Raw genomic sequence first — 23,440 nt, 5'->3', positions numbered from 1 at the left:
CTTTTTTCCTGGATCTTCCTATCCATGCATAAATAGGCTACCATTTTTCTCATCTTACAAATATGAACCCTCCGACTCCATCTTTACTTCCAATTCTCATTTTTCTGTCCCATTTTACAGCAAAACTATTACAAATTTTATTATGGTGACATTGGTTAATAAAATCGGGTAAGTTTCAGGTGTACAATTCAACAGTAAAGCATAGATATATCTATATCTATCTATCTATCTATATACTGTTCCTCTTTATATATATATTTACTCTATTTGTAAATTGTTCCACTTCCCTAGAATGCAGGCTCAATGAAGGCAGAAACTATGTTGTATTTAGTATGACATCCTCAGCACCCATAAAGTGTCTCCTCTGTGGTAGACCCTCTGTCTACCACAGAGGAGATGTTCAAAAAATGGCTGAGTTACATAAACTCAGACTCACTTGTTTACTGTTCACACTTGGTTTCATAGCTTTAAGTTGTTCACATGAGTTTAATTAGTGAAACTTTTAGTAGGATCATTTTTGCAAGTAAAACAAAGGCACGATGGTTTTCATGTGTCTCCTTGTTTTATAACTGAGTCAAAGATAGAGTCCACATCGTTCTCCATATGAGAAAAGTGTACATTTTGTTGGCACAGAAGGAGAAATTCATGGCATCTGGAAAAATAGTAGAGTCATGTTAACAGGAAGTTAGGAGGAAAGGTGTATAACTTTGGACGGTGCTGGTTTACAGGCCAGGTAATGCTGGCCCAGAACCCAAGGCAGAGCTTTCCTATGGCACTGCAACCAGGAGCCTACGAAGTGAGTCCTGTTATCTTAGGCAACTGCTCTACTCAGCTACATTTCAGGTAATTATATATTTGATCAGAAGTAACACTGGAGCAAGGCTCTACCACACAGCCTTGGGGAAGTGTTTAAGCGAATGTACCATAGTTTAAAAATGGAGATGTGCAGATGTTAGAGGTCACTTGGTCTCCTTACCCAGATGCATAAATTATCTCTTCCACCTACATATCAAGTATCTTTTTGGTCTCTGTAGCTTGGGACAGGTGGCTCACCATCCCACAAAGTAGTTCATTCCAAACTGGGCCAGCTCTAAATGTTGAAGAATTTTTCCTTATTTTGAGTTAATAGCTGCCTCCCTAAAACTGATATCCACCATTTGAGGTTTTGATGCTTCTTTCATGGCTGGTTGTACACAGGTGCTTCCAGCACCAAATTCGATGGTCGCAAATGGAGCACAGACTTTTAAACCCCACCGCTTACCAGGCAGGCAATCAAACTGGAATTTTGAAAACAAAAAAAAAACAATTACCGTTGAGGTGATGATTCTAATTCTGGTCACTTTATTCTAAGACACCACGAGAGGATGCCAAGTTACCAGTTCACTTTCCCAGACTGTTTTGAGCAGGGGCGATCATGGGACTCAGTCTGCAGGAGACGTAACCTCCTGCTTCCTTTGGGAAGGGCCCGCACCTGGCGTGTGGCAGGGCATCCAGAGCTCCTTTTACCGTCAGTGAGCAGTCCCCTCATCCCAAGAGCCTTCACAATTTCTTCCTCCATGAAACTAAAAATCCCCTTAAGCTAGTGTTTCTCAGGTTTTCTGGTACTCACAGCCAAATGTACTCCTAACTGATGATTACAAAACCAGTGAAAATTATAATTATGAAGGGTTTGTAACAGCATGAGGAACTGTTCATGAAAAGGTTAAATGAAAAAAGCTCAAAGTAAAATGGATACAGAATATAATTACAGCTATAAAATCTATGCAAAGAAAACTCTGCAGATTTGTGTGGTGTTGAGATTATGGGCTTTTTTTTTTTTTCTTTTAAAATGTTAAAATATTTATTGAGTGTCAGGCCCTATGCCAAGCGCTTTTAGATTATTTCATTCTTTTTACTTTTTTATATGTTTCAAATTCTGTTTAGAATGAAAAAAAAATCGTTTTAATTAAAAATCCTTTGACTTGGAAAATCTAAAGGAAAAAAATCAACCAGTTATGATTTGGGTAAAATCCACAGGCGCAAACTTGGCCAGTCTTCTTTGTTCTACTAACATTACCATACTGATTTGTCAGCTAACCTGGAAAATGTGTGCTGGAAATAACAGAAGACTGGCAGGAAATCGACAAATTAACCTCCACTACAAAAAAGTCAACTGCTTACTTGGTTTCATTCGTACTGCATAAATAATAATGACTTGAAAAATGAGGGGGTAAACAACCAAGTTTTATGACTTCGGCATTAGAATGATAGGCTGCTATTGGGCATATAAATATTGTTTTGGAGGAAGAAGCTATTGAAATGCAGAGCCATTCAAATCCAGACTGATATTACAGCTTGGAGTTAATTAACTGAACTGCAATTGCGTATAAACTGAATTTTAAAATATAATCAAAATATGTAGATGATACTATTTCGAACCTGCTGTGATGCCATGCTGACTATCTTATTTCCTTGATGCCATACTCCGTTTCATGAAAGAAACTGCAGGAGGTTGTAATGTATTTTCTCCAGTGATGTGGTGACACAGACATAACACCCAGGCAGGTGAAGATTTCTGCTTAACTCCGGGAAAAGCAGGACACTTGGCTCCATTCTAAAGCCCCCGGGAAAACAATCCAAGTGCTTTTGAGAACAGTAATGCCACAACTCAGCCACCCAATTCAGCTGTCAGAGCCCTGCTGGGAGTTGTCTTTTTCTAGAGCTGCCTGGGAGAAGGTAGGACTTCAAGGGTGGCCAGGAAAGCTGTTATGTGACTGTCTTTGATTTTTTTTTTTTTTTGGATTCTATGGGCTTGTTCTGGGACACAGCCATGTGCATCCAAGTTCCAAAGAGTATATTTATGGCCATTGCCTTTGTTTAGACATCCGTTAACCTCATTTACTTTTTTAACTGCCAAGAAGCACATACCCATCAAATGCAGACACTAAGAATCTCCAAGCCACTGTCTCCATCTCCTCTCCCCACCGTGTCTACCACAGGAGGGTGAGCGTGTTGATGCTAAGTTGCTCTTATGCCTCTGCATCCTTCCCATGCTGCTAATAGACACACCGCAGTTCCCTCAGCTCCCGCATCGAGTTATTGAGCTGATGAGAGGACTGGGTGGGGTGTGTCTCGTTGCAGGGCTTTGTGAAGCTGTCCAGGTCTCTAATCCTTGCTTGGCAAATCATCAGCATTTCAAGAGGTGAGTTCAAATCATGTCCAAGGGAGTCCTCTTTCTAGCTTAGACCCAACTGATTTTGAGGGCTTCAGAGCTTATAACACACACACCCCTAGAAATAAGGCTCAACAAGATACCAGCATGGAGGGGCCTGCTGCTTGCCAGGAGGTACCCAATCTGGGCAACCGCAGTTTGATTCCGGCTCTGTCCTGACCTCTGGCCTCAGTTCTGATAGTCAGATTTCAGAGTGAGTCTTGCCCTACTCTTACCCATCCATTCCCGGAGCCGGGAGCCCTGACCCCAAAGCCCAGGCCTCTGGCTGAGGTCTTGCACCCCGCTGACAGGCCTCCAAAGTGCTGATGTGAACTTGCTTTTTTCCTTTTACAGTAAAGCAAAAGGTCTATTTTTACTGAATGTTCTCTGTGTTGGCGATCCATACATGCTACCTTCCATCCATTTCAACGATTCAATCCCGTTTCACCTCAATTATCTAGAATCTTAAAGAAATCATGGCAGCCTCCACGTTTCTAAGCAACACGTTTCTATTACTATGTCATGATGTTCTGGTTTTAAATCTTGACCATGGACTCCTCCTACGCTGATTGCTATTTCGTCCCGTTGCATGGCTGGGCCCTCGGTTCTCCCTTTGCCACCACCCTGGACTTTCCCTTCCCCTTTCTCCTGTCTGAGCTTGCTTTTAAGGAGTTCCTCTCTTCCATTGGGACCTCCAGCCCCAGCTGGTGCTATACTTTTAGGACAATGGGCTTGCCTTCTGAGTTAACTTTTCACAGCGATTGAGGTGGAGCATGTTCCCCAGAGTCTACCCCGTTATCTTGCTTTCTTAGCCTGCCCACCACATACCCCTACCCCACCTCACCAGCCTGCTATCATTAAGCAGACTAGGCTACTTGAAAGCTTTCTTGCTATCAATGGCCTGAGTACTTAAGATTCACTTCTCCCATCTCTCACTCATCACCACAGACACCGACACATAAGCCAACTGTCCGTTTCAAAGCTTTGGGTCCTAACATGCCATTCTCCCCTCCAAGGCAGGAAGAATCCCCATTAAAGAACACAGAATCTCTACTGACTGCAAAAAGGAAACTGTATTGAATGCTCTATTTCTTACAAGTGTTTAGGGAATAAAAGATTATAAATAGATCAGTAGACATCAACATCAACAACAAATTCTCCAGACTTAAAGGTTCCATTTTGAGCAAATATAAAGATAAAACTGAGATGACAGATAGGCTTTACCTCAAGTGCTAATGCTGCTCAGTTGGTCACAGTAGCTACCATGGGCACTGTGTTAAGAAGGATCTGAGGCCAGATCTAAACTGTGCAGGAAATAATTCTATGATCAATTAGTAACACATGGGACCAAAGAGTGGCAGGCAGCACAGGAGCCACTTATTTGCCAAACCTGGGGTAGTCATTTGCATGGGCTTTAGAGCCAGATCTGAGTTTGAATCTGGACTCAGCTACCTGGCCCTAGGATAGTGTTTAACCTCTTTAAGTTATTATGTCTTTGCCTATTACAACAGTAAAGATGTTCCTGTTACACTTTTGCAAAGCACTTACCATAATGCATAGTATGTATGAAACACCCAATAAACAAGCACTCTTATATTAGTTCTTTAGCTTTTAAGTCAGTTCTCAAATGTAAATGCCTTGAAATATGCTCGTCTGACTCAAAGGTTTGTTTACGTTGATTCCCAACCTCTTTTCAAATCAATAAACCTTGGGCTGGTGTGTAGGAGGCACTGAGTAACATTCGGTTGATGATAAATACAGCATTTCTGCCCAGCAATCTCTTCACCAATAGCACACTCTGCACTGGCAGGCAATGGGGACTCTGAGTGGTTCCAGACTGAATTCTCGGCTTTCCCTAAAAATAGGCTCACAGACTGAGTCACCCCTTTATTCCCAGGCTCCTCTGGAAGTTGAACAGAATGTCACAATATCCAGAAATAGCCTCCACATTCCAACCCCAAACTGGCTTCCAACGGCTCCAAGGCTTTCAGTCGAAGTTGGTTAAGACGCTTCTTCTGGGTTTCAGTATGGAGAGAATAATTTTAGTGATGTTAAAGCTAAAGCTGACCACTATATGGAAGAAGCAGAGAGGCCACCTAAGAACAGACCAGCACTGGCAGTGATGGGGCCCTAAGCCGGCACCTGGGGACCTGGAGCAGCTCCGGCCTCATCTTGCTGTCAGAGCAGTTTCTGATAAACCACCGGTCTTCAGGGGCTCCCACCACCCACTGGACTAAGTCCTGGCCCCCCACCTGATACACCTGGCCTTCCATGACCCAGCACCCCCTACCTTCCTAGCCTTGTTTCTCCGGGTGCTTCAGTGATACTCAACTCCTTGTGGTTTCCTGACACTGCTCAGCTCCTTCACAAGCCTGTGCCTTTCTCCACGCTGCTCCCTTGGCCTAAAATTTCAAACAAAGAATACTCTCACTCTGGCCATGCTCTTCAGGCTTAGGCTACTTTTTGCCCCCTCAGGGAGGGAGGGACCCGGGAGCAGGGCAAGGGGCTCAGTGAGCCTTTGAGACTCAGGCTGCATGATCCACGCTGTGGGGACCCAGAGGAGAAATGATGGATGACAGGGCAGGTATGTTGGAGGCAAAGAAAGAGAATAAGCACAGAGGCACAGATGACGTAGCCAGTTGTGAGCACAAACAAATTACGTAGCTGAGCTTCCGTTTTCTCTGAAATGAAATGCAGAAAAAAATACTCGTCCTGCTCACTGATGCCCCAAGAAGATGATAGAAGTGAAAGAATTCTGTAAACTCTAAATAGCCATGAACCCACCAAGAATGTTTTGTTCATTACTGGTGGTCAGTAGGGAGACAACACAGACAATCCTGATGTTGGCTAAGTGGACATCCTGATCTCCTGCAATGTAGTTTGCAGCTTTTCTGCTGTTTTTAACTGGCTTTCAGGGGGAGGGCATGCTTAGCTTTCTTCAGCACACCTTAGTGTGAAATGCTCTTCTGGGCCTTTCCAGATAAAAGGCTTTGACGGGAGACAGAGGGCTATGGAAACTGAGGGTCATGGGTGCTAAAAGGAAGTCGAGAGTGTGAAAAAAGGGCGGAGGTTTGAGGCATTAATGGCAAATGGCAACCACTACTTACAGGTCCCTGGGCCATTTCCCTTGGATACAATTTTCACTGCCATAGCCGGAAGCAGAGTAGAGCGCAAATGGCTCTCACTGTGAGATGTAGGTACCACCTGACAGAATGCAGGGACCTTGTGATAGGTTGAATTGTGTCCCTCCAAAAAAAGATATATGGAAGTCCCAATCTCTGGCACCTCTGAACGTGATGTTATTTGGAGACAGGGTCTTTACAGAGATCATCGAGTTAAAAGTATGTCATTAGGGTGGCTTGCACCCAATATGGCTGGTCTCCTTATGAAAAGAGGGACTGTGGACACAGAGATACACACGTAGAAGACGGTAAGAAAAAAAAACACGGGAAAAGGCGTCTATCTACCAGCCAAGGAGAGGTCTAGGGGCAGATTCTTCCTGGCAGCCCTCAGGAAGAAACCAGTCCCGCTGGCACCTTGATCTCTGCCTTCCGGCCTGCAGAACCGTGAGACAACAAATTGCTGTTGTTTAAGCCACCGAGTTTGTGGCACTGATATGACAGCCCCAGGGGAGAAAAGAACTGGGGAACCCACAATAGTCCAAACTGGGTAGATCACTGATGTGCTCCTTCGGTGAAAACCACAGGTACTAATCCCACACACCACATGTTTGAGAAACTGGTGATCTTCGTGTCAGAGGGAACTAAATTAGAGATAGCGCATCGTTGTTGTTTTTATTCTGACATTCACATGTTGCAATAAGTAACCCCCAGGCTGCCTGGTTGGCATGCACGCCCCCTCCCTGGTAGTCCACAGCAAGGTATGCCATGGGGACAGTCACGGCTTCTGCAGAGTTGCTCACGGCAGGTTCATGTGGTGGGGTTATCGCTGGTCAAAGGCCCTGCCACCCCCATGGCTCACTGCTGCTTCTGAGCCCTCTCTCCGCCTCAGGGAAGACAATCTCACAATCTCACCCTGGAGACCTCCAGGAACCGGGCCAACCAGACTGAACGCTTGTGCTCTGGCTGGAAATACTGGATGCTCTCCATGCAGGGGGGAGGCATCAAGAGTGGACTGAACTCAAGCACAGTCCAAGCGTCCAAACGGTAGCCTCAGAGAAAAAGGATGCAGTTGGCAAAGGACAGTTTCAACGCAACAAGCATTCAACGAGCATCTATGATGTGCCAACTTCTCTCTTCTTAGGCTCAGAAGAACCCCAAGATGGGGCTCAAAGCTACTCTTCCTTTGCTAAGTTGAGTGAGAACTTACATAGTAGCCAAAGGACACAGCCCAGATGGGAGAGTTCAGATGGAAAGGAATGTGGAAGAAGGAATCTGGAGAAATTTGCTAGGGGAGAGCCCCAAGGAGGGGGTAGTGGGGTAGCGTCAAGCGAGGGATGGGAAGGAGACTTTAAAGCAGGGGCATGGTTAAGAAAGAATCAGGGAGTCCAGAGATAAGCCAGAATCCAGGGCGTCCAGTTAAAGGTGATTTTCACTAATCTCTAGCTGAAATTTAGCATCTCTTCAGTTATGAACGTAAGCACAAGCCTCAGGAATATCACTGCCACCCATGATTTGTCATAAGTAGAAATCGTGGGTATTTTCATGTCATTTTACTGAATAGTTATGGGTGATAACTTGAAATATCACTTACATTCATCAATAATTTGAAATTGGAGAATGTATCAGAACCGTCACTAAATTATATTTAATACAATAACAAAGTAGCGCATCTATTCTCCGTCACAATTTTCTAATATTTTGCTGACTGGATTTCAGCATAATCATTATCTTTTGAATCCTATGCATTTTATTTTGTGTATATAAGCATTATTCTAAGTCCACAAGACTGCAAAGGGCTCCAAGATACAAAACAGGTTAAAGTCACTGCTTAAGGTTACTGAATAGGCTTTACACTATGCAAGGCATGACACCGTGATACCATGGAAGGCAGCGAATAGGCAATGATAGAAATGACACAGTCCTTGTCCTCTAGAAGCTTATAGTCAGGTGGAACAGAGAGACAGGAAGTTGTCATCTTCGTCCCTCTCCTTTTGCTTCCTGCTGCTTAGTTTCATCGAACCAACTACGGCGTCTCCCCTAGCCCATACGGCAACTCTGCAGGATTTAGAAAAGACACCCCTTCCTCAAGACAACTTTCTGAAACCCGCCGGAAAATCGCCCTAACACATACAGGAAGCCACAGTGGCCCTGTGTGAATGGGGCAGTTATGACCCCAGGCAAAGGTCTGACTGTAATGTAGAGATATTAGGTAAGAAAGCTCCTTACACACATACAGCAGCTTCCTCATCGCCTGCACACGAAAGGCAGCTTTAATCTATCATGGTATTCTTCCCCCAAAACCCAAAGGCAGCTTCAGAGATCTTCCCAAGTCAATACTACGGATGCCCACTACCCATTAGTCGGAGTTGACACAAGAGATGAAAACCATTTGCCATCCCAGCCTTGAGGCTTTATCCTTTTTGAGAAACTTGTATTTTCATTGGAGATGCTAGAAAATAAAAAAGGCTTCAAGGCTTAAAAGAAAGAATCCCTAAGGAATCCCTAAAGATGAAAGCCAGCACTTAAAACAACGAATCTCTAATGCTGAAAGTATGGGAAATACATGTGGTCAGGTCACCTTTATGTTCTATTATGTCAGTGGTTCTATTTTGTCCCCCGGGGAACATCTGGCAATGTCTGGAGACATTTTTCATTGTTATGAAGGGACATGGGGGATGCTATTGGCATCTACTAGGCAGAGACCAGGGATACTGCTAAACATCCTACAATGCACAGAACAGCCTCCCACAGTGAAGAATTACCTGGTCCAACATGTCAATAGGGCCACGACTGAGAAACCCTACACTAAATGGTTGGCTTCTATTCTCCAAGCAGCTGCTAGAAGTAGCCTAGATAGAGAATTAAAGGCTCAGGTGTATGTAAGACCGGAAGGGCAAAAGCCATCCACCTGCAGAATGAGCAACCATGAGTGTCCACGCTGCTGCTCACTCCAGCACGTTCATGTGGCCAGCCCGAGTACTGTATTAATCATTTTTTAACCTGATTTCACAATTATGGCTCTATCTCCCAAAACCTTGGGCAATTTGAAAATATTTACTAAGGCACCAAAGTCCTTTTGGAAATTTCTAGGTGACGGGAACTCAAATTGCAGCTGGCCCTTTTGAACAAGAAAGGGAAAGGGGCAGAAAGGAGACACTCAATGATTCAGAGGCCAGAGTGGACTCTACGACCATAGGTCATCAGCAGCTTTTACCTGATGGTCACTTCATTTTCATATGAAGGCATTGGCCCTATGGGTTCCATGAGGTTACTGACCCTCCGTGATGGGCTAATGAATGACAGACAGCTGGCCAGAAACCTTGCTTTGCTGGCTTCTTGCGCAGACTCAGGGAATGTGGTGGGTGTGTTCTCTGACTCCCGTTCTGACACTTGACCCTTAAAATCCCCAGGAGGGCAGGATGAGTGTTCCGGCAATTTCTGGGTATAAGAAAAATGATCTGGAGAATTAGCAGTGTTTTTCCTCTACCCTCTTAGTCCCTGTCAATAGAAATAATGGTTTTAAATGTAATGACTTATTTTTAGATGAGCCAAACGGTTACCTCTAAGAGATTGGATTTTCTGGGTTTCAAAAGAAAACAACCTGTAGTTGGCTTATATAGCAAGGATGTAACAAGAAAATTCTACAGCAGCAAAACTCCCATGCAAACTCTTTTGTAAATATAAGCCTCTCATCATGGCAGCCCCGAAAACAGTGAAAAAGATGTCTGAGATACTTTACTGTTCTGACTGCCAGCAACAAGACAACAGCTACTTCTTTAGCTAAAAGATTCCTAGAGCCTCAATGGCAAATAAAACCATAGAAGATATGCTATCTAGAGCAGAGGCTGGCGAAGTTTTTCTGTAAAGGGTCAGACAGTAAATACGTTAGGCTTTGTAGGCCATGTGATCTCTGTTGAAAATACTCTATTCATTTGTTGTCACATGAAATCATCCACAGATGACACATAAATGAATGGGAATGGCTGTGTTCCAATAAAACTTTATCTGTGGACACTGAAATCTGAATTTCATATAATTTTTACATCATAAAATATTCTTTAAATTTTTTTCCAGCCATTTATAAATGTAACAACCATGCATTGCTCGCGGGCTATTGTTTGCCAGCCCTTCGTCTAGACAGCAAATTGGAGTTTCCATTTGTTCTTAATTCTGAAGCTGTTATATAAAATTGATTTTCCTTTTTGTCTCCTTGTGATTCTGAGATCACACTAGTAAAATTTAAAATTGATAAATGAAAAAAAACAAAAACAAAAACGAGACAAATAAATCAACCATCAAAGCACCCTCCACCAAAATATCCAGGCTGGTTATGATCTGGTTGTAACCACTGTGTGACTTGTTTACGACATGCCACAAGGCCCCATCTTGCTCAGTGCAGTATGAGATATATGGCTTGCTGAAGGCTAGCATTCCAGTGATATTTTTAAACTCACCCAGTGTGAACAATCTTGTTTAGTCTTTGCAGTTTTATATTATTCCAAGGTTTGGCCAAGGGAAGGGGGTGGAGGGGAGCTGGGAAATGTACCAATTTCTGAAATCCAGTTATGCTCCTCCCTAAAACGCACATTAGGCCACTTCTTATTCTCCTGAAAGGATATGTCTAGTGGTCACATTTTTTGAAAACACATCAATATACCAAGGAGATTCTCCTATCCTTCCAATACATGCTCTATCTCCCTATGAACATGTTATGATTTAAAACTCATGAGTATTTTCACAATCACAATGGAAGAAGGAAGCACAGACATAGAAAAAGTGGGTTCTGAACACAATTGTGAATGCAGGATGTATGTTAAGGGGATGAGCTTGCCAGATAAAATACAGGACATCCAGTTAAATCTGAATTTCAGATAAACAACAAATGATTTTTTAATGTAAAAGTTTGTTCCATATAACAACTGGCATCCTACATTTTTAGTTGCTAAATGTGCTAATCCTGATAGAGGACAGTGAATAAAAGGAGCTAGGATAGAGCAAAAGGTATTTATTGGGGAAAAACAAGAATTTGTTATAGTTCTGGGAGGGGTACTCATTATGAAACAGTTACCCACCAAAGACTGGGAACCCCAGTTTTCTTTTCTGGCTAACCCTCCCATCCCTAACCGATCCTCAGAACCCTTAAAGTCGGGGTGCAAGGTAGGGCCCAGCAGAACTACTTACATTTTAGTGTGTGACAGGGTTTAGAAAACAATGCTTCCTGTGGGCGTTCCTGGGGCTGATGGAACTGTTCTGCATCATGGTGGTTACACAACTCTACACGTGTTAAAATTCAGAGACGGGCGCATCAAAAGGTCACTTTTGCTCTATGCTAATCAATTTTTTTTTAAGAGTGCTTTCAGTTGTTCCTTCTTACAGAGAATTCACCAAGTTCATCCATATGCTGCATAATAACTGATTTAAACAGCAGCACTGACGCTCACCCAAGACTATGGTTTTCTTACAGGGTCTCCATCCCCATAGCAAGGGCTCTCAATGGGCTTCCGGCAGGCTCATCCATCGATCTGCCCAGCTTGCTTAAACATATCTCAATCTCATGTAGCTTCAAGCTACAACACTACCATTCCATCACCTCGGCATACTACTGGCTTTTCAATTAACTAAAAATATACGGGGAAAGGCAGAATTGGAAAACTGGTGGCTCAGGGTGGGGGCTGGGGTGGAGGGATGGGGAAGGGATCCTGCCCACACTGTGTTAAAATCTCTTTATGTTTAGTTTGGCCCACAAAGTGTTTAAATCGTTATGAACATTTAAACATCGACAGGCATCCTTCAAAAGCGAGATTTCAAGGTTCTTTTAAAAAAGGAGAAGATCTTGGGCTTGTATTCCCTCAAAGCACCAGTCAACTGGCATGGAATGCTGCCTGCCCTCTGAGGAGCCCACCTTCTCCTGGTCCCATAAGCTCAGCCACAGCACCGGCCTGGTACCTGGGCATATATATATTAGGGTATTTTATGCCTAATATAAGGCGTTCGGCAGAGCATCTGGCACACGGGAAGCTCTTGGAAACTGGGAGACCCTTCCCTCGTAATCTTACAAGAAGCTACAGGATAAAGTTCCCATCTTTTACTTGCTCTCTGAGCTCTGGCATGCCTTGTCTCCCTCTAGGGCAGAGGTCCCACTCCTGTTCCTACACTGCTCAGCCATTCCGCTCCCAGCTGTTCCCTGTGGACCTTGGGTTAGAGCACATGGAAAGCTGAAATCATTCAGAGGCAGTAGCAGTGACATGTCAAGACAGAGAGATGACTATGGGAAGGGGAGAGGGAAGAGAGTAATGGAGCAATTGAAATTCTTTCACCTTTGCCTCTTCTGCTCTGTGTTGTCAGAGCCAGTGCTTTCTCTTCATTCTCCCCTATCAAATCCAATGCTGCCTGGAAATCTATCATTCTCACTCCAGTGTGAATAAGGAAGGGTGGGGTGGGGGCTGATCAGGCTACTGGAGTCTTGTTTCTAGTAGCTGGTAGGATCAGAGGGTATATTCTACAGCCAGCCTGCAGGGTCCACCCGGAATTCTGACCCATCTCCACTAGACTTACTCCACCTATTGTTAAATATCCTTCAGGTTTTGTCGAGAGTTTTATTTGATGAACAGCACTAAATATTGAACACATCTGCCCAGGTGTCACTGTTGACGATCAAGGCTGCCTGCATATCAGATGAAGGGCTCGTCACTATCCTACAGTGTGTGGTTGCTTGTCTGGAGTAGCAGTACTTCCTTTCACGGCCACACACGTTAGCCATGACCTTTCAGATCTTTTCATTTTTTAATTAATCATTTTTTTCAGCTTTATCAAGGTAGGATTGACAAGTAAAAATTGTATATTTACAGTGTACAGTATGCTGTTTTGATGTACATATACATTATGAAATGATTACCACAATCAAACTAATTAACACACCCACCACCTTACACAATTGCCATTTCTTTGTATGTCATGAGAACACTTGAGAATTACTCTCTTGGCAAATTTCAAGTGTATGATACATTACTATTAACTATAATCACCATGCTCTACGTTAGGTCTCCAGAATTTATTCATCTTATAACTGAAAGTTGTACCCTTTAACCAATCTCTCCTATTTTCCCCCACCTCCCAGCCTCTGGTAATGACCATTCTACTCTATGTTACTATTAGTTAAACTTTTTTTAGATTCCACATATAAGTGAGATCATACGGTATTTGTCTTCCTGCATCTGGCTTATTTCACTTAGCATAATGCCAACATCTATGTAGATTCATGTTGTCACAAATGACAGAATTTCCTTTTTTAAGGCTGAATAATATTCCACTGTATGTATATACCACATTTTCTTTATCTAGTCATCTGTCAGTGAACACTCAGGTTGTTTCACATCTTGGCCACTGTGAATAATGCTGCAATGAACACAGGAATATAGATATTGCTCCCAGATAGTGATTTTATTTCCTTTGGATATATTCCTGGAAGGAGGATTGCTAGATCATATGGTAGTTCTATTTTTAATGTCTTGAGGAACCTCCATACTTTTTTTCCATCTTTCAGATCTTGTATATCTCACAGTCCCACTAGGGCAAGGACATTTTTGAACCACTTCACACCCCAATAGAAGCAGCAAATATTACCAGCCCAAGCTGACGAATCAGGCCATAGAAATTCAGATGAAGGGTTAATATCCAAAATACATAAGGAACTCATACAACTTAACACCAGAAAAGCAAACATTAAAAAAAGGACAGAGGATCTGAAGAGACATTTCTCCAAAGAAGACATAGAGACATATGAAAAGATACTCAATATCACTAATCATCAAGGAAATGCAAATTAAATCTACAGTGAGATATCACCTCACACCTGTCAGAATGGCTAGCATCAATAAATCAACAAACAACAATTGTTGGCGAAGATATGGAGAAAAGGGAACCCTCGTGCACTGTTGGTGAGATTGTAAATTGATGCAGTTACTATGGAAAACTGTTTCAAAAAATTAAAACTAGAACTACCAAAAGACCCAACAATTCCACTTCTGGGTATTTAACCAAAGAAATCCAAAATATTACTTCGAAAAGATATATGTACCCCTATGTTCATTGCAGCATTATTTACAATAGCCAGGATATGGAAGCAATCTAAGTGTCCATCGATAGATTAATGGATAAAGAAGAGGTGGTACATATAAAAGTGGAATATTACTCAGCCATAAAAAAGAATGAAATCTTACCATCTGTGAAAACGTGATGAATCTAGAGGGTATTATGCTAAGTGATATAAGACAGACAGAGAAAGACAAATACCATGTGATCTCACTTATATGTGGAATCTAAAAATCAAAATAAATGAATAAACAAAACAGAAACAAATTCATAGATACAGAAAATAAATTGGTGGTCACCAGGTGGGAGGGGGGTTGGGAGGATCAGCAAAAAAAGGTGAAAGAGATTAAGATGTACAAATTGACAGTTATTAAAATAGTCTCAGAGATGTAAAGTACAGCAGAGGGAATGTAGTCAATAATACTGTAATAACTATGTATGGTGTCATATGGATGCTAGACTTATCAGGGTGATCACTGTGTAAGGTATATAAATATCTAATCACTGTTGTACAACTGAAACTCATATATATCAACTCTAATTGGGGAAAAAAAAAATAAGTAAAGCAAGATAGAGCCAGAGCCATTAGTGTAGTTTCCCACTGTCTTAGAAGAAGGGAAAGATAAAAACTAAAGACTGAAAGGTTAATACCAAAACTGGAAGAAAACTTAATATTCCTTTAAATATTAGATTTTAGAATTTAAGGTTTAATTTCAAGGGATTGTAGCAGCTTCCATAGAAGAGCAATAAAAGAGAGGGGGAAGGGGGGACAGACCACTGGGAGGCTGGGGGAAGCCACTGGATTGACTCCAGATCTCTCAGCCAAGAGACACCTCCCCTTGACTCCAGTCTACCACATCACAGGTGAGGCATGGATGCTATCACAGGTGCCCAAATCGTGAAGCCCCATGTGGTATTTATTTGCCTCAAAGTTGTTGGCATTATCGCTCAAAGTCAGAGAAAGAAGATCCCCTGCCTACCACCAAAGGGGTTAAATTTTCAAGCATGTTTTTGCTTAACGATAACATTTTTTTATAAACCTCAACGTTTTAAGTTTCAGTCCTGAATTTAAAAATAAAGTGAAAACTCAGATGACTGGTTATAATTTAGAGGGCAGGGTGGCGGGAATCCCACCCACCTAGAAGAGTAAGTAAACCAGTATAATTCAGTAAAAAAAAGTAAGGGCAGGTTTTACAAATGCCCTGAAGACATTTGTTAGTGCAGGGACTGTCAAGAGCCTAGAAACCCACAGGGTAATGAAATAGGCTGCCTGCGGGGAAATGATGGGCAGGAAGATGTGCTCTGACGTCTGGCCCAGAGCCTTTCATCTACAGCTGGAGCTTTTAACTTGGGGGAGCATGTGGCTTTTCTTTCCCCTTCCATCTTACGCAAGGGAAAGGTACCAGATTCTCTATTCCTGTCTTCTAAGTTCATATGATGCTATAGAAGCACTGATACCAGAGTCAATATAAGCCCAAAGCATTTTTAGTATGTGTTCAGGCATCACGGAAAGAAGCTATAGGCTTGTCTCTATCTGTCTCTGTGTGTGTATTTAATAATCTCCTTTTGAAGATTTTCAACATGAGACTATTGAAAAAGACTGACATAATAATAAACCAAGGACACATGTAGCATGTGCCACCCCACACAAACCTCCGCATCTGCTGGCATTTCCTGTCAGAAATGGGTCTCAGATGTGTGGGATTCACCCAACCCCAATGGCCCTCATGTGTGAAATTCCCTCTGTGAAGTACCCCATGCTACACAGCCATCGCCCACAGTCCATCCATGTTTTCTTAGACCTCATCCTGCACAGTGCAGCCTCTGTCTTCATGTTATAAGACAGATATGAGTCTGGGTGAGGCTGAATCCTACTGAAAATGAAGGGTTGGCTCAAACAATGGATGCTACAGATAAGGGTGAGGGAAGCCAGTTATGGCATCTTTGCAAGAATAAACTCTTTTATATGCCAATGACAAGTCATGTTTGTGTACATGCAGACCTGCTGAGGAGAATCACTGACCATTATTAAGTAAACGAACCTCAGTTGCTGCTCATCCTGGCATCCTGCTACAGTTGCCCACATGAGAAGCAGCTACATTGAAAATCAGTGACCGCAAGCTGGAGCAGATGCCACCAGACTTGATTGTCCAATCTGCTAGGGGACTTCTCCATCTAGTATCATAATATGTATCATGCAGAGGGCCTCTCACTGCAGTGCTGGATACCTGCTCTACTACATGATATCTGCTCTACCTCCTGTGTCACTGAGATGCCCCCTAAGTCCTCCTCAAGTGAATTCGGCTGCCCATAGTTTTGATCAGCCAACCCCAAGCATGCCCTACAAACAGGTATCTTTAAGTGATCACCAGACAGCAATTTCACTTTATTTAAATAGATTAAAGCAAGTACTCAAGACAAAGACCTCCTTCCTCTTGATCAGCTGCTTGATGGGAGAGGAACACAACTCCATCACTTTAAAACTGAGCTTTGTTTAGACTTTCACTAATTAAGAATGAATTCTATCTTTTATTCTACGTCACCTCTTAATAATATACATACTTCACAAACCCCTGGGCACATCACAATGGGCATATGGCACTTATCAAGACCCAAGCCATAAGCTCCCTTTACCATTGGTTTCCTACCACTTCATCAGAGGTTCTCAACATGTATGCCCCCAGAATGGCAGCTGCAGCTGGAAACAGCTCTCCTGGGAACTTGTTAAAAATGCAGATTTTCAAGCCCCACCCCAGACCAACTGACTCAAACACTCCAGGAGTGGGGCCCAGCCATCTGTTTTGAAGAGCCCTCCATGTGATCTTAATGCACTAAAGTTTGAGAATCACTCCATTTCTTGCAAAAGGTCTATGACCAATAGCAGTTGTTCCTATTACTGGAAGTCCTGAGCCCAGCTGTGTATTACTTGAGGCTGATAATAAACTGAAACCATCTCAAACACTCTGTATGACATATATGATAGGCTCAGATTTACGTATCTTGTTCTTAAAGATTCTTCTATAATAACAGGAATTTCCCAATTCGAAGTACTGACTTTTTTTTTTTTATTTTTCTGTTAATTTTGAGTCAGCAACACCTACCCAGATGGGAGTATTCTGAGTTGCAATAATGTTAGCAATCGAAAGGAGCTCATGTAGTATCAAAAGATATAGCAAATGTGCACTGTTTCTCCAATGATTCAAACATTTGGACACCAAACTCACAAAGCCCTGGTGAAAATGCAATCTGATGCTGTAACATCATAAAAGATCTAGGCGTGCTGGGGGTACCACTTCACAGCATCTTTATGAAATCCAAATAAGTCAAGCATAAGGAAAGTACATTGTAAAGTTCAAGTTCTACTTACATCTGGAGGTCACAAAAGGTCAACCTGTTGACCAAAAGAAATTTTGTTGTGTCCACGAATTTTTAAAGAGTTTATAAACTTGTTGATAAATGGGAGATCTCACATTTTTAAAAAGCAGATTTCTGGCTTCTCTTGAAAATGAGTGGATATGACAACACTGGCCCCACGTTCTCATGTGGTATAAGTTAACTGTATCTAAACTGAGAAATAGCATCTGCTCTCCAGGTCCTCACAATTTCCCACTAGGTCTGTGTCACTCATTTATGTTATATGCTGGCCCCTGGAGGCTTTTGAGGTTGCAGCTCCTGCCCATTATAAACAATCTTTTTTATTGTTATTACTATTCTCATGCAGTTATCATATTCATCTGAGATTTCCCAGTTTGGCAAAAACGTTGAGGTGAATAGACTTCACCTTTCTCCCTTTGTGTCCATTTTCTGTGTAAAGATGCATGAATTATGATTTGTTGATTCACTTATTATAAATAGAACACTTTTGCTGCATGTTTTCTGTATCCTCGTTCTGAGCATCGCCCCTGAAATTGCTCAAATAACCTTCATGGCAAGTCTATGAGGTGGGTAAAATCACTACCCCCATCCTACAGATGAGGAAACCAAGGACAGCAAGGTCATACAGGTACTAACAGAACTGTCAAAACTTGAGCCAAGGCTTCTGGACACCAGAACCCATTCTGATAACTTTCCAGACTGTGCGAGGCACTGCGACCACTGTCTCCGTGTGTCAATGCCCATTTGTTGTCTCAGTCAATGTCATACCATACGATGACCAAGTTTTACTGTCAAGTAAGTTGATAAACATCTCCAAAATGTCTCAGTCAATGTCATACCATACGATGACCAAGTCTTACTGGGGGGATCTGCGATGAAGGGTAGGTAATTCAAAGGATCAACAGCAGGGGTCCCAGAAGTATTGGGTAGCCACAAAGAAATGTAGAAGCACCTCTACTGAGCCCTGATTTTCCTCTAAATAACGACAAGTCATAACCCACAAGTCCCCGTGTTGGCCTTTTAATGATGACTGCTATATTTTTCAGGGCACTTGCCAGAGCAGCTGCTCTTTGTCCCAAGAGGTTAAAGCCTGAACTACTCAGAGGTACAAAAAGCGTCCAGAGAGGTATATGACCCTTGTGCATGTTTGTGCAAGGCCAGTCTTGGCACTCCTAGACCCAGCAATGACTCCGAATGGGCCCAAGTGTCGCCTATCTGCTGGGCAGCCCTATAGATTCAGCCGGGGTGACCCATCCCTCAGCGTCAATGTCCTGAGCAAACCATTTTTTTAGGCCTTAAGTTGGAATTTTAGAAGCAGGCAACATCTGTGTCTGGAGATAATATGACCTGCCCCAAACAGCTCAGAATTAAGGTAACATGTGCAGGTTTTTGTAAATTGTAAAGCGCTTACTAATGCAAGAGATCATTTTTACTATTCCGCAGAGTGGGTTCTTATTAAATGACAAAATTACCTAAAGACTAACTGTGGGTGGGATTGGCATTTCATATGTCAGTACCTATAAACACATTCATATTCGTCCCTGGTGCTGGCCTGAGGCCCTGTCTATAAGGCTCTGAGGCCTTTTGCTCAAGACCACCTCTGTAACATTTAGTAATCTTCACAGATGCCCAGGGAAGGCTCTCTTCCTGTTGGATATGCAGACATGACAACATCCTCCCCCAGAGCTGATTTCTGTTGAGACGCAGTGGCTTCTTCCCCAGGGGAATGTTATTCATTCAGTTATAGCTTACATCAGGTGTTTCCATGCACCAAAACTCAGCTTGGAAGACTCTCAAAAGGATGTGGGCCTCCTGGTTTGTCTCGGACTTTCCCAGTGCTACTGAGTCAGTCCTTCATGGGCTCACATTGAGACTGCTAGAACCACATGCTCAGCGTGGTCATGGGAAAAGTGTGAGATGCTGCCACTATCTTGGGGGGTCGATCGGGGTGACAGTCAATACAAGGGCTCCAGTTCCCTGCAGTGTGGGTTCAAATCCTGGCTTTGACACTATTAATGTTGGACTCTTCATCAATAAACCGTCGATAATATAGGAGTTCCTACCTCATCAGCTTGTTATTAGGATTGACAGAATGGGTGTAAAATGAACTTCAGTTTTATTACTGAGTTTGTGGCTTTATCTACTGACTTCTTCATGCTTTTTGGTTTTGCCTTTCTCATACTAACTATTCCAAATAAATAATAAACTAACAACAAACAAATACATGCTGCTGTTAATTAGGAAGATTACAATGCAATTTTTATATTTGATTTTACCTAATCTTCAGGACTTGCTCAAATGTCTCCTCTCTGGGGGAGAGTCCGCAACTCTTGGAGGTTGGTTTACATGCTCCACATGTGTGCCCATCTGTGCCAGTGCACTGGCACTGCACAGTAATTGTATATGTGCTTTTCTATTTCCTCCATTAGACTATTAATAACTTATGGTTAAAAAAAAAAAGCATGTCACACAGCGCCTTGAATAATGTTCAATAAATGGCAGCTGTATTATTATTCCCTGGACTTATTAGTCACATTCATCCTGCTACAGAGGCATTTTGCTGTCCTCTAAAATTACACTTTTGGGAGTGTCCCTACAGATGAAAGGAGCACCTGAGAACAGAGACGGTGGTCAAAGATGGACTTGTGCTGATTTTGGTGGGAAACAGGATGAGATTCATCTTTGCCCATTGATTAGTCTCTGGTCTCAATTGGAAGATTCAATTAAAGTGCCATAGTTTCTACCTATTTCATTCTCTCCGAGGGAAAAAGCCCACAGATGATCATATGACAAGTGTCCTGGATCATAAGACCCTTCAAAACTTAAGCATGTGAAAGGTAAAATTTCCCTCTGGTGGCTGAAACTTAGGGACACTGACTTTTTGGTGATGTCGGAACCTTGCCAGAGGCAGCATTCTGTAAATACGTGCTGAATGAATGGATGGATGAATCCTCAGGTGACATCTCTGCACCTGTGTCTGAAGCAGCTAGACAAAGTGACACTGGGCAGAGCCCTGGCCTTCAGTCAGAGTTTTTAAAAAAGGCTATTTCCATTTCAGACATGTTGCCGCTAACACCCACAGGGCAAGGCAGCAGTATAGACAGGAATCGGGGCTTTGCCTCAACAACACCCGATGCTAACTGTGTGCCAGGTACTTCACCTACATCAGATCTAAACCTTGCAACCAGTCCATGAGAGAAAACTCATGAGCCCGTTTTATAGATGAAGGAACTGAGACCTAGATTAAAGTGTGCTCAAGACCCTACTGACTGGAATCCCAGTCCATCTGCTCTTCTCCTCCTGGAGAGGAGCCCAAGTCGATGAAAAGATGAGGACTTGTTCTTTTCCTCCCTAACATTTCTAGAGAGAATTCAGGGATGCTAGGCTCTGAGGACAGGCTTGTGAGCTCCTCAGGGACCCCCTGAAAACTCTAGGAAGGTGACAGCGAGAGGAGAGTGTGTGCTAGGCCAAAGCCCAGCACAGAACTAATTACTGATGTCACAGTCCCCCTCCCCCTCCCTGTCTCTTGATTTTCTTGGTCTTGATTTTCTTCCTTCCTTTCTTCCTTTCCTTCCTTCCTTCCTTCCTTCCTTCCTTCCTTTCCTTTGTCTCTCTCTCTCTCTCTCTCTCTTTCTTATTTATCTCTCATACACAGGACACACTCAATTCCATAAGTGAATAAGCACAAGTATTTGTGTTTAATCTCACACCCTCAAGAGAAATCCAAAATGACTAGCTAGACCTGTCTTGGAAATCCACTTGGTTCTTGTTGGGATTATCCAGTCCCACTTGGAAAGGGGTGGCCCCAGTGTTAGCTGCTACTGGCTCCATGTTCAGAAAGCAAGTCCTTTCATGGGGCTCAGCTGTTCCTCAGGCATCCAGTAAAGCTGGTCATGCAAAGGCAGAAAATGTGACAACTGTTGGAAACCTTCAGCGGCAGCCTATGGGAGCAACTGAACATTCTTTGGAGCAGACACTTCACCGACAGTTAAAGCAGCCTATTATTCAGTTTATATAAAACACCCACCAGCTACATGGCACCAATAACTGAATACCTCCATTCTCATCAAGTTGAAGACACACTGGCCACTAACAGTAGAAGCCATAAACAACTTCATTATCCATCAAAATACACACGCACAGAGGGAAAAGGAAAGAAAAGAAAAAACAGCCTTCCTGAGTTCTGAGGACCAGAACTCAAAGACTGTTCGATAGGCAAACCACAGTATTTCAACACTGCCAACAAACTCTCTCTCTTGCTTCAGTGGTAGAATCTCCAAGACATTTAAGAAGAGTTTGATAAAGACGGTATCAGAGCCACAGAGACCACATCAAATACTTCTTTAAAAAAGAAGGGCCTGTATACATTTTTCCTAATCTGTCCAAAGGATTTTCAAAACACTTTCATGTGATTTGCTTCCAAAACATTGCACACTATTTCCCCAACAAATTTATATGTGTTTCCAGGGAACTCCTGGACAAAAAAAAAAAAAAAAAAAAGTCCTTAAGTAGAAAAATGTCTGGAGATTCCTGTATTCCAATATGTTAACAGACCTTCTCTTTTAATTATTATTATTTCATATAGCTGCAGTAATCACTCCCTCATCTGCAAAGGAAATATATAATCCAGCTGTGGTGGCTCCAGTAAAAATACCACATCTGGGGATCATTGGCACCACTGTGGTAAGATTGCTCAAATCTAGGCAGTCTCAGAGGGTTCTCTTTTTTACCAAGATGCACATGGGTACACTTTTCTGAAAGTGCATATAAACTTTGCCAAAACTGGTTGCTCCTTTGTATGCTGAAAACAGGTTTTCAGATTATCCACACCCATAAGAAAAGGCTCTCTTAGAATATTAGTCCCAGGACTCAGGTGTTATAAGAAGTCTCCAGACCCCTCCAGGGTGGTGGCTTGTACCAGTGCCCTTGTCAATATCAAATAGAACAGGGAAAATTCACACTCCCAGCTGGTTTCAGGGAGGAGGTTCTACCGCGTGGCTGGCAGTTGGAGCTGACTGCTGGTTTTCCACTTAGAGAATCGGCTTCCGCAGAGAGGATGGCAGCCACGGTTCTGGTCACCGATCTCTGTTCTCCAGTGTATGAAGTCAGAGGTATTACTGAGCACTGGGTGATAATATTCCAAGAATCGTCCTCCATACGTCTGTTTAGTCTTTCCCCAAAGCCCAGTAGCAAGCATCTTATTTCTAAGCCAATTTTCCACATTCAAATCCCCAGCCCAAAGCGCGCCCTGGGGGTTTCAATCTACAGACCTATAAAAGAAAAAGCAGCATAGCTGAGCCTTGACAGACTTTTATCCCCAAAACATATGCCCCGCGGCTACTGTGCTGGAATGTCGACGGCAGAAACACTTCGGGTCCCTTTCCATACCAGACAATAGAGCAAGAAAATAAAATGAAAGTGGACTTACTGCTATGGCTTGCAGCCTTTCCTTGTGCAATTCCGCCTCTGCCATCCTGGAGAAGGGCACACAGGGAGGGGAAAGAAGAAAGAAAAACAAACACACGCTGTAGTCACCCACGGAAATTGATGGGCACCCCGGGGGGCTCTGCTAGAATCCCTGGGAGAGCCGAGAGGAGGTCAGGATCCGCTCCGGGGGTGGCGGGCAGAGCTGCGCGCGCGGCTGGCTCACCCGGCTGGCTGG

The 23,440-nt window shown here is 42.9% G+C and overlaps 1 protein-coding gene across 3 annotated transcripts in view; it reads right to left on the bottom strand.

Moving 5' to 3' along the window:
• Positions 1–23,431, bottom strand: part of LOC102890212 (paralemmin-2) — a 303,901-nt gene extending 280,470 nt beyond the window's left edge. Inside the window, exon 1 of one of the 3 annotated variants that reach the window (XM_025041520.1) lies at positions 23,207–23,431. In XM_025041520.1, the coding sequence (XP_024897288.1) occupies positions 23,207–23,251 (45 nt within the window). In that variant the 5' untranslated portion in view covers positions 23,252–23,431. The remainder of the gene's footprint in view (positions 1–23,206) is intronic. The other 2 variants (XM_006906089.3, XM_025041518.1) reach the window with 2 other exon arrangements.
• Between the last annotated feature and the right edge of the window lie 9 nt (positions 23,432–23,440).

The sequence above is a fragment of the Pteropus alecto genome, unplaced genomic scaffold (genome assembly GCF_000325575.1).
Source record: "Pteropus alecto unplaced genomic scaffold, ASM32557v1 scaffold111, whole genome shotgun sequence".
NCBI classification, from domain to species: domain Eukaryota; kingdom Metazoa; phylum Chordata; class Mammalia; order Chiroptera; family Pteropodidae; genus Pteropus; species Pteropus alecto.
The sequence above is the reverse complement of the archived record's forward strand: the minus strand, read 5'-3'. Positions and strand labels throughout refer to the sequence as shown.